At 57.1% G+C, this 11,629-nt stretch overlaps 1 protein-coding gene across 3 annotated transcripts; it reads left to right on the forward strand.

Moving 5' to 3' along the window:
• The first annotated feature begins 2,020 nt into the window (after positions 1-2,020).
• SNCB (synuclein beta) lies at positions 2,021-10,500 on the forward strand. 3 transcript variants are annotated; one of them, XM_047868132.1, is made up of 5 exons: positions 2,021-2,147; positions 5,000-5,041; positions 5,265-5,383; positions 9,490-9,579; positions 9,940-10,500. In XM_047868132.1, exons 1-5 carry the CDS (start codon positions 2,027-2,029, stop codon positions 9,970-9,972), a joined length of 405 nt encoding a protein of 134 aa, XP_047724088.1. In that variant the 5' UTR covers positions 2,021-2,026; the 3' UTR covers positions 9,973-10,500. The 3 variants fall into 3 exon arrangements, with proteins under 3 accessions (XP_047724088.1, XP_047724097.1, XP_047724108.1); XM_047868141.1 differs by having other exon boundaries at positions 9,508-9,579; XM_047868152.1 differs by lacking the exon at positions 5,000-5,041 and having other exon boundaries at positions 2,027-2,147.
• The last annotated feature ends 1,129 nt before the right edge of the window (positions 10,501-11,629 follow it).

The following is an 11,629-nucleotide window of genomic DNA, read 5'->3' on the forward strand; positions in this document are numbered from 1 at the left end:
TTGCCCATGCTATGCCCACAGCCTAAAATACCCTTCCTGCCTGTCTTCCAGGTAAAAATCTTGCCTCTCCCAGGAGACCTATCACAGATGTCACCTCCTCTGTGTAGACTTCCCTGACTCCCCTAAGCTGCCAGAGTCCCCTTCCTCTAGGATCCCATAGCTTCTTGGGCATAATTATGTCATAGCTCCATCTGAGGGCCTATGTGTACCTGGCATTCTATGGCCATTTGACAATCACCACCATAACACACACACACACACACACACACACACACACACACACACACACACACAGTGGTCTTGTCCACCTCCTCATTCCTTCCTGGTCCTCCAGCTGCACTTCCTTTTATCTATTCCCAAGCACCGTCCTGTCTCAGTGCCTTTGCACTTGCCAATTCCCTCTCTGGATCCTGTCCATGTTGGCCTTGGTCCCTCTCTGGGGTCTCTGCTCCCATTGGCCTCCTCACAGAGGTCTTCCCTGGACACTCTGTCCCAAGTCCCCCCTCTAGTCATTCTGTTACATCAGCCATTCATTATCTTCATAACACTCCTCACAAGCTGAAACAATCTTCTTAGGTGTAAGTGTTGACATGTTTGTTTTCTGTCCTGTGTCCCATTTCTGCACACACACAAACACATCATTGTAAACTCCCCAAGGACAGGGACCTTGTTTTCCTTTTCCACTGTCTCCATTGCCTGAAACTTACCTAGCACCTGTCTAAATCCTCAATCAACCTTCGTTGAGCGAATCATCCATCATCCACTATTTTACAGAAAAAGAAACTGGCGTTCAGAAAGGAGAGCTGAGTAGCCCAAGGTCCCACAGTTAATAAAAGCACAGCTGAGATTCGAACCCCTTGAATCCCAAAGGCAACTGCGTGCAGTTTTTTTTTTTTTCCCTACTCTTGGCACTCTGCATTGTCTCCGCCGCCAGACTCGGCTCCTGGGGTCGGGACGCGAGTCTGACGCCCAAGGGTCCCCAGAGGCGCGTCGGGGGCCGCCCCCGGAGGCCAGCGGGCTCCGCGGAGATGTCACCCTCCCCGCCCCCTGTCAGTCAGGCTGAGGGGGCGGCGCGGCCGCCAGAGGGGGCGCTGAGCTCAGAGCTGCCGCAGCGCCCGCGCGGGAGCCGGAGCCCGAGCGTGAGAGCAGCAGGGCGCAAGGCGCGATCCGTGGCTGGCGACGCACCCAAGGCCAGGGCACTGCTGCGCCCCGGCTCAGGGCCCGCGCCCCGCCTGCTGCCGACGGACCTGGGCGCCTAGCGAGGCCCCGATTCCCCATCCGCCCCGAGCCCACCCCAGCCCGGCCTAGCCGAGCCCCAGCGTCCGCCGGCCGCAGCCGCAGCCGCTGCTCCATCCCAAGCCCGGGCTCAGCTTCCAGGTGAGGCGGCCGCGCTCCGGACGCCCGGGTTGGGGAAGGGCTGGGGATGGAGAGGGGACTGGGCGGGATGGGGAAAGGGCTGGGAGCAGAGTTGGGGAACCCGCTGGAGAACGGGGAGACGGCTCCGCTAGGTGCGTGTCAGTGTGTGCCCTGGGGTATGTGTGACTGCTGCTCTGTGTCTGCAACTGCCTGGGTGGCCTTGTGGACGTGCGCCCGTGCCCGTGTTCGTGTGTCAGGGTGTCCGTGCGCGTTTGAACGTCTGCGTGTCCTGTATGTGCACGTGAGCGTATCGGTGGAGAATGTTTGTGTATGGTCGTGTGACTCTGTCGTGTGTGTACGTACAGGCAGGCGCTAGGGCTGCGCGCCGAGCCCAGCACCCCGGTTCCTCGGGGCTGCAGGTTGCAGGGCCCCGGATAACCGAGGCAGTGGATCCTCCCGCGTCCCTGGGTTTCAAGGACGCTAGGACTCGTCGCGGCCCTGTGGCCTCACGCTGGGCAGGGGGTAAGACGGGAGGGGGCTCCCCGTCCAGAAGAGCGCTGGAGTCTCAGGAGGGAGGGGAGGGGGCCCGGCGTCCAAGGGGAAGGGCTGGGGTGAGGGTGCGTGGCCAGCGCACCCGTGCCCGTGTGTTCGCCCTCCCCAGGCCGCCAGGATGGACGTGTTCATGAAGGGCCTGTCCATGGCCAAGGAGGGCGTCGTGGCCGCCGCTGAGAAAACCAAGCAGGGGGTCACCGAGGCCGCGGAGAAGACTAAGGAGGGCGTCCTCTACGTCGGTGGGCAAGGGGCAGGGCTTTGGGGCTACCGGGTTCCGGTCCTTGGAGGGAGTGTGGCTGGGGTCCTTAGAGGGAGGGTGTGGGGGGGGGAGGGGTCTGGGCAGGAGAATATGAGTCAGCAGATGGGGCCGGGTCAGCAGGGGTCACCGAGGACACAGCCAGCTGAAGGAAGCCTGGGTCAGTGATGACACCTATGGGGAGGGGGGAGTGGGGGAAGAGTTGGTGAGGGTGGGGTTCAGCTGAATGGCCGGGGACCAATGTATTGGTCAAAGCAGGTAGCCTTTTATTTTCCCCCTGATTCTTCACATGATTAATAGTTACCTGGAGTTGGAGTTGAGCCCTTACTCTCTGCCAAGTATTGTGTCGAGTGCCATAATGCCCATTACCTCACTTTATGCTCCCGGCCCATTCCACAGAGGTCTAACTATGGTGCTCAAGGTCACACAGCTGCTGAAACCTGAAGCTGGAGTTCGAGCCAAGCTTTATGAACTCCAAAGCCCCTCTCCTTGCAGGCCCTCCCTCCTGGGGCTCCCTGTTCGCCCTCCTCTCCAGCTACTTCCATCTCTGACTTGCTCTGAGGGTCTTCCTGCCTGCCAATGCCTGTGGTTGCACCATTGCCCTCTCTCTGGGTCCATCCTCCTAGCAGCTTCCAGCTGTGTCAGGAGAAAGACCAAGTGGTTAAAATCTCTCACCCCAAGGGTGAGAGGAGAGGGAGCCCCCAGGGTCATCGGCATAAGGGGATTCAGGGCCCCAAACTGACAATTACTGAATTTATATGGTGGTTCAGAGCTTACTAGTGTGGAGTAGGCAGAATTACCCTTCACGTGTGTTGAAGAGGGCTGGTTAATTCGCCCAGGTTTGTGGCAGATTTGGGATTGTGGCGATGTGCAAAATGTTTGTTGACTTCTTGCTATCTATGTACTAGGAGCTGCTGACTTTCCGGATAGCGATACAGATCATTCGCATAGTGGCATGTGACATCAAGTGGCTGGGATGGGGACCACTTCAGTAGGGGAACCCGAGGGGGTGGCATTTGAGCCGAACCCCAAAGAATAAGGAGCTGGGTGGGGGAGGGGAGTTGGAGGAAGCAGAAAAGGCCTGAAGGAGACAAGCCTGGAGAGCAGAGGGCAGGAAGCAATGGTAGGGGATGAGATCAGAAAAATGGGCAAGAGCCAATTCATGAGAGAGCCCTTGTGGGCCAGGGCAAAGGATTATTACAACTGCCACGAGAGATTGTAAGCTAGGGACAGACATGATCTGATTTCAGTGTAGAAAGGTTCCTCAGGCTTCTGGGGAGAGACCAAATGCAGGGAGGCCTGCCGGGAGGTGGTATAGCTGGAGCTAGGGCACAGGGGATGGAGACAAGGCAGGGGCTTGAGCCCACACCTGCCAGGCCCCAGCTTTGGCCTCCCCCCTGCCTCCCCCCTGCCTCCCCCCTGCCTCCCCCCTGCCTCCCCTTACCCAGCCCTTTCACTTCTATATGGATCCCTGGCTCCCTGACACAGTCTCCCTGCTAACAGACTCAAAGCACCCCCTTCCCCTTAGTAGGAGTTTGGCACCTCCTACTCCTCCCCCTGCCCAGGAACCCCTGGCGGCCCCCTGTTCCTACACATTAAAACCTCAGCTTCCTATAGCCGCAGTTCATGGTCCCACCTCAGTCTGTATTTCCATCTCTGCAGATGCACAGACAGCATTGATGTGCTCTGTGCAGGTCCAGAAAGCACACTTCATTGTACCTGTCCGCATGGTTTCTGGTGCCTGAGATACCCTCCCCCACCCCCACCCCCACCCCCACCCCCAGTCTCCTTTCTGCATATCTGCCTGTTCCCCATTTGTCAAAGCACAGACAGTGCTCTCTCCCCCCTTCACGTACCCTTGGAGGCTAGAGGTCCCCTCCCCACTACATGAGTTCCAGGACACCAAATCTGCCCTTCTCTTATCCCCATCCGACAGTGAGCCATTGGCCTGGGGCGTGGCACAGAGCAGGTGCCAACAAATGTTTGTGGGAGGAATGATTGGGTACAAGCAGCCCGCCCCCTGCTGTCTGGGTCTGGCTGACCTTAGCCCAGAGGATCCTGCCTTCCCATGCTGTCCTCTCCTCCTTCCACCAGCCTCAGCCCTACTAGACACCCTTTTACCTATTCTGGGGTCCGCCAGCTGTTGTCTGCACTGCCAGATCCTCAGTATAGCAGACTCCCCACTTCCCTGAGGGCTCCTGCCCCCCACGTCAGATCACGCCATCTTGCCTTTCCCAGCTACCTCCTAAGAAGGCCTGGCCAATGCCATGGGTGTCAGTCCCCCTGACACCCATCGTGCACCTGAGACCCCTCACTTCATCCAGAAGGAGAAATTCACACCCCAGTTAGGAGAAGAGTCTTTAGTTGGAATGGAGTGGGAGCTGGCGGGGGTGAGTGTCCATAGGTGAGGTGTGGGCAGTCAGGCCTCAAGGACACCAGAGGAACCTTTCCAAATGCGAACCTCCCAGCTCCAGCCCCACCCCCACCTCCACCCCCACCCCCACCTGCTCACCCTGGTCGGACAGTTAAATGAAACCGGGGAAGTAGAGTGCTGGCTCTCAGGCGGCCTTCCCCAGAGGGGTGTGGGTATCGTTGCAGGTGGAGAAGGGGCAGACTGTGGGGGAGAACTCACAGTCCTCAGGGAGCAGGTGTGGAGGGTTCAGTGCAGTGATGAGGGATGTACCTGTGGGATTTGGGGGCCCAAAGAGGCGGTGATGAGGCCAGGATGCCCGCTGTTGTCTGGATCCCTCTGCCCACTCTGTAAACCCCATGCTTGCCAGAGTGTGTGTTCCCTCAGCTCGGAGTCCTTATGTGTGCTCCTTTTCGTCCCTGCAGGAAGCAAGACTCGAGAGGGGGTGGTACAAGGAGTGGCCTCAGGTACCAGCCCAGCCCTGGCACAGCCCCCTTCCCACACCTCGGGCCTGGGATCTGACTGGGATCTGGAGGTGGGGGGCTGGCGGTGGAAAAGGGTACCCCCAAAGATTCCTGAGAGTGTGCTCCATGAGGGAGGCAAGCCCTGGGACACCACGAGGGACAGATGCATCTATGTCTGCTTTACCTTGGCCCCCAATCCTCTTCTCAAATCCTATACCTGCTCCAGTGGCTGAAAAAACCAAGGAGCAGGCGTCACATCTTGGAGGAGCCGTGTTCTCTGGGGCTGGGAACATTGCAGCAGCCACAGGCCTGGTGAAGAAGGAGGAATTTCCCACTGATCTGAAGGTGAGCTTTCCTCTCGCCATGGACACGCACACAAACACACACACACGTGCCAGGCAGGCACACCTGTATGGATCCCACTGGGCTGCCGGCTCCTCCAGCCAGTCCGGGCACACCTTGTCTCACGTTCTGCAGGACCCTGCTAGACTCAGCTCAGAATGAGTCTGCATGAAGTTGTGTATGGGTGTTGTGCTTCCTGTGACAGTGACCCAGATCTGATTGTATACATGTATCCTGCTTGTGAGCGTGACCTCGACCACTTAGGGCCACGTCTGTATGTCACTGATTGTTCATTCATGTCTTGTCATTCAATAAGTATCCATGCCAGAGAGGAATTATTCTAGGGGTTGCCACAGTGAATATGTTCATGGACCTGACACTGTAGTGGGAGAAGATAGACAGTAAAAAGCCAACCAATAAACAAGATGGTTTCAGACAGGGATAAGTGCTATGAAGAAAAGACAAAGGTGATGTGATAGAGAATCAAGCGGTAAGGGGACTGCTTTAGTTGGGAGGGCTGCTCTGACAAGGTGACATTTGAGCTGACACCCAAGGGATGAGGCAAGCCATGCGAGAATTGTATTTCAGGCAGTAGGAACAGCATGTGCAAAGGCCCTGAGGCAGGCATGAGCAAGTGTTGGCCGTGGAGGAGGGGCGAAATATGCATCACATATTTGTGCAGGCATGTTCCTCCGGGGGGAGTGACAGTGGCTGTCCACGTGCGCATGAAGGCAAATACTTTCATTAGAATACACTACAGCGTAAAAGCTGTGATCTCTGAAGCGCTGTAGAGTTGGATTTGAATCCTAACTCCACTGCATCCTGACTGTGTGACCCTGGGCAGATCCCATCGCATCTCTGAGCCTGATTCTTTGGCTTTAAGACAGAAGATGAATACAATAGGGCTCTAACATAGATTAGGGATAATACATATTGGAGGTTCTCAAAACGTATGTGCGCATCAGAATCATCAGGAGGTCAGGTTAAAATGCAGACTGTTGGCCACATCCCTAGCATTTCTGACTCTCTAGGTCTGAGATGGGACCCGAGAGTTTGCATTTCTAACAGGTACCCAGGTGATGCTGATGCTGCAGGTTTAAGGACCACACTTTGAGAACCACTGAGGTAAAGAGCCTGACTTGCATTCAGTGAGTGCTTAGTAAAAGATGATAGCCCTGCCATCGTATGAGTGATCCATACCCGCCCCCAGGGGGCGCACGTGACCACAGGTGTGCATGGAAGTGCACCACCGTGACCGTGCACTCTGTGGTCCTATATGTCTGCCAGACATTCCTTCTGTGAGGTGCTCCGTGTCTGTCCACGTACAAGTGCAGACCGCCTTCGTGGGCGTGAGGGTCTCTTCAACTTTTGGTTTGGGAGATTAGGTACATTCTGCATGAGTGTATCCACTGGGCTCCGGGAGGAGACCCCACACCACCCTTCACTGCAGACATTTTACACAACTGGTCCTTTCCCCTGTTGGAAGTCTGGGACTTGACTCAGAAGTTCTGGTTCAAGTCCTGCCTATGCATTTTACCAGCTGTGTGACTTCCCATTTCTTATCATTATTTCCAGGGACCGCTCCCATTCATTGATGTCTTGTATGGGCAGGCAGTGTTCTAGACACGTTACATGGAGGAACGCCACAACTAGCTCACTTTATAGATGAAGGAACTGAAGCCCAGAGAGGTGAAGTGACTTGCCCAAGATCCCAATTCCTGCCTGCCTCTCTAAGAAGGTGGTTGGGAGAATAAGCTCAGGTTACATCACCGGAGTAGCTTGGTGCCCCACAAGGCCGGCCCCTGTGCTGGGAGCTGGGGTGCTGAGAAATCCAGGTCTGAGTCTGAGTTGTCAGCCTCGAGGCTGTTTGTGAGAGCCCTTTGCACATTTATCTCAGGCCCCCTTCCTCCTACCAGCACTTGTGATACCTCTGCTCTAAGGGGGCTCAAGATCGTGGATTTCCTCTTTAAACAACAGCTCTTTGGGGTTACCGGGCATGGGGAACCCGTGCAAGTCCAGGATGCACATTTCTGAGTGTCTCCACTTCCCAGCCTGCTCGTGTGCATTATCATGGGACCCTCCCCACATTCCTACTCTCATTTCCCATCCAAAGCAGCTGAGTTCACGGTGAAGTGACTTAACCTGATGCCAAATAGCTAGTAGGTGGCCAGGCTGGGATGTTTTTTAAGTAAACATTTTACTGAGGTACAATGTACACGCAGAAACCACACGACCCCATGAAATTTTCACAGAGGGAACCCCCCCCCCCCATGTAACCAGCACCCACAGCAAGACACAGATCATCAGCCCCTCAGAAGCCTGCCTTAGACCTCCTTCCAGTCCCAAACCCCCCAGGCCCAGGCTAGGGTAAGATGAGTGAGGTGTCTGGGGCGCAAAATTTGAAGGGGACACTCATTCTCGGGTCTTATTTGCATGGCCTTGAGAGTGAGTACCTTCTTAACATTTGTACCCTTATTCACCTCGCCTTTGTCCTGGCCCTGCCTCCCCCTCCAAGGGTAATTGCTTCTTGACTTCTGACACCACGAATGAGTTGGGTATTTTTCCACTTCATACAAATGTTATCATCAAGTAGATGCTCTTCTGTACGTAGCTTCTTTCACTCAACACTGTGAGATTCAGCCATATGTGGCATGCATTGTCATTCTTCATTCTTGTTGCACATCAACTATCGTGTGATTAGCCATAGTGCACACCTCCATTCTACTGTTGCTGGACATTTGGGTCGTTTCCAAATGATGTGCTCAAGCTATTTGTTTTTAAGAAAGGTTTAAAGTTTATTTATTTTGAGAGAGCAAGAGAGAGAGGGAGCAGGGAAGGAACAGACAGAGACAGAGAGAGAATCCCAAGCAGGGCTCCTTACTGTCAGCAGGGAGCCTGATGCAGGGCTTAAACTCACGAACTGCAAGATCATGACCTGAGTCAAAATCAAGAGTCAGACACTTAACCAACTGAGCCACCCAGGTGCCCCACAAGCTGGGATTTTTAATACTGGGTGACTCTCAGCAAACTAATTTTTCCCCACCTCCTAGGTCTTGGTGTACCCCATCTGTACACTGGGGGAAATGAGCCAGGTCAGGAGCTATAAACTCATGTGCCCACAGGGCCCACCTACCCTGGCAATGTGAAAGAACTAAAGCTGCCTGGATAGGGGTAAGGCAACTAGACCACAGAGGTGGTCAGGCAGGCCTTCTCAGTGCCAGCCCCCCAGGCTCCCAAGATTCTTACCTCTGCCCAGTAGGGAGGGACCGTGGTTATATGTGGAAAATGGGGAGGTGGTATACCCCCTACCTACAGATTCCCCCAGGGGTCCAGGAGTGTGCCAGCCCATATGTGGCCTTGTGCAGCCGTGCACGCACCCCAGGTTATTGTGTGTGCTGTGGGCAGCTAGCTCAGTCTTGTGTTTGTGCACATACATGTGCTCACCTGCAGGTGGCTGGCCGTGTGTCTGGCAACCCCCTACTTGTGTGCCTGCTGGTCTGCACCCATCTGGGCAGCAGATGCAGGGGGGAGGGGAGAGTCTTAGCTCACACATCCAAGCAACACCATGAGCTGTTGCTTCCAGCTTATCTTAAAATAGCAACCGCTGAAGAAATCAGGCCACACAGGACCCTGGGGGAGGGATGGGTGGAAGGTGGCAAGGGAATGGCTCAGAGCTCCTGCCCAGCCCTGTCTCAGAGCTTCCATCTCCCTCCAGCCCAGAGGAGCCTCCAGGGTTGTCTCTGGGGTCCTGATGCCCAGCAGAGGCTGACACAAGGCAGGCAGGGATAAATGGGTGATTGAGCGTGCTCTCTCCCCATCCCATCCATCCAAGTGATGGAAGCGCAGGCGGCTACCAGGTACTGAGGGGAGGGATATGGAGAGCCTTGTTTCCCCTTTCCACTCCCAGCTTCCTGGTGATCTGGGGTGATTTCACCCCTCACACCTTCACTCCACTTCTGAGGCACTCCAAATAAACAATTTAATGAGAAATTCTGGTTGTACTGCCAATAAAGCCCAGCCTTCCCCCAATCAGCCAAAAGCTTCCCAGGGTACGAATTTCAGGAGCATCTCCAGCTGCCCTCATGGCCCTGTCCCTTCTCTGCCTGCAGCCAGAGGAAGTGGCCCAGGAAGCTGCTGAGGAACCACTGATCGAGCCCCTGATGGAGCCAGAAGGGGAGAGTTATGAGGAACCACCCCAGGTGAGGGGTGGCAGGGCTGGGTGGGGCTTTGGGCATCCTAGAAGATTGCCACCATCCCCAGCTAGGGTGGGAGGACCCTGTTGGGTAGGGTTGGGCCAGGGAACTTCATACCCCCCTTTTCTAGAACCAGGCCCTAGGAGGTGGCAACAGAGAGGGAGGACAGATGGCGCCTAGCACTGGGCCCCAGGCACCCCTGCCCTGGAAAGTCCCAGCTTCCAGGTTCCTCCCCTGCCCAGGGAGAGGGGCGTGCACTGTTCCTCCTTGAAGGGGAGGAGTCTCAGGGCCAGAGCCTGGCCACTTGGTCTCCAACCACTTCCTCTTTTGCTCTTCCCCACTCCATCCCCTATCCCTCTACTGCAGGAGGAGTATCAGGAGTATGAGCCAGAGGCGTAGGGGCCCAGGACGGCCCCCCACCAGCAGCACAATTTCCTCCCTGTCCCCTGCCCCCCCCCCCCCCCCCGAGCCAGGGCTGTCCTTCTACCCCTTCCCCCCCCACACGAGATCTTCCTTTGCTCCGAGGGGCTCCCTTGGAGCCTGTGTTGGTGTCTGTCCATCTGTCTGTCCTACCCGCCCGCGTCCAATCCTGGGGCGCGGACAGGGCCGGGGCTGTTGCCCCCACGTATGTTGCCCTCCTCCCCACCGCATCCCGTCCAATGTCTCCGCGGGTGTAGCATGTTCTATGTATTTTTAAACGAAGATCAGAAAGCGACGGCTCCCTCCACACATCCCCGACAGAGACTCTCCGAGGGCCCCCCCCCCCCCCCCCCCCCCGGGCAGCCCAGAGCCTCCCACTCAACTCCCACAACGATCCCAAGAACGTTTGTTGTTTTGTTTTGTTTTGTTTTTAAACCAAAACCAGGAGCCAGGCTGTGCCATGCCCCCTCCCTCAGCCGGCCCAGTCCGAACGCGGGCGTCGTGTGTCGTGATTGTGGCATGGAGAGTCCCCCACCCCCCGTGTGAGCGTGTCCTGGGTGGGCGGGCCCGGGCGCCTCCCCCCTTCGCGTGTCCACGAATAAAGCCAATCTGTCTGTAGCCGCCGCCGCATGGGCAAAGGCAGGGTTGGGAGGTGGGTGGGGGCGGCCGACCGGCTTCCAGGTCCCAGACTACAGGCCTGGCACCCTCAGCCCAGGTACAAGACTGACCACCTCGGGCCTCAGTTTCTCCATCTCCTATCTTCCCCTGGGATGACCTGGAGGGAGAGGGTCTACGCAGGCTGGGAACTGCTGTTGGCTAGGAGTGAAGGTGGCCTCAGGCGCCACCTGCTGGACCGTAAAGCGCCTGCTGGGGTGCACGGCCAAGGGAAGGAAGCCCAGAGCCGCACGCAGCAGGGCAGGGTGGACGGGCTCACACCTCTCTGCACACTCAGAGTAGGGACGCGGATGATAACGCACGCGCAGACATGTGTACGGGTATCATGGTCCTTGCGCGCCAGCCCGAGTGTACGCACCTTAGCAGGCGCGCACGAGCAGACACGCGTGCACACACACTGATCGGCACGTGCAGACTCGCGCGCGCACTCAGTCACACGCGCGCCGCAGAGGAGCCCTCGGAAACCAGCAGCGCGGGCACTGAAAGACCCCGCTTGCGCGCGAGCAGAGCGTTTACAGGTGCATCCCGCAGCGCACACCTGACTAACACAGAAAAACGCACCCAAGGGTAAGGGGAATGGCAGTTGCCCCAGAAGGAGGCAGAGCTCGGGCAACCGATGTTCTATCCCTCCCGGAAAGGCGTCTGAAGGTTTTCGGCTTCGGCTGAGGTGGGCGAGGGTACGCAGAAAGCTGGGAGGCCGGCCAGGAGCCCTGAGAGGATCAGGATCGGCACTAGAGGGCCCCCAACACCGTGTAGGTGTGGGGAAGAAGGGGGCGGAGCCGCCGCGGTGAGGCGCAAAGGCTCCGCCTCCGCCAGGGGGGAAGGCGCTGTTCTGATTGGCATGGAAGCGCCAGCTGAGGCTCCGCCCCCACCGGTGCAGCGCTGCGGCCTCTTTTGCCGCAGTGGCTCTCTAAAACTGGCTCGAACGGAGGCCCCGCCCCCGCCCTTGCGGAAGCCCCGC

Source organism: Prionailurus viverrinus, chromosome A1, assembly GCF_022837055.1.
Source record: "Prionailurus viverrinus isolate Anna chromosome A1, UM_Priviv_1.0, whole genome shotgun sequence".
Classification (NCBI taxonomy): domain Eukaryota; kingdom Metazoa; phylum Chordata; class Mammalia; order Carnivora; family Felidae; genus Prionailurus; species Prionailurus viverrinus.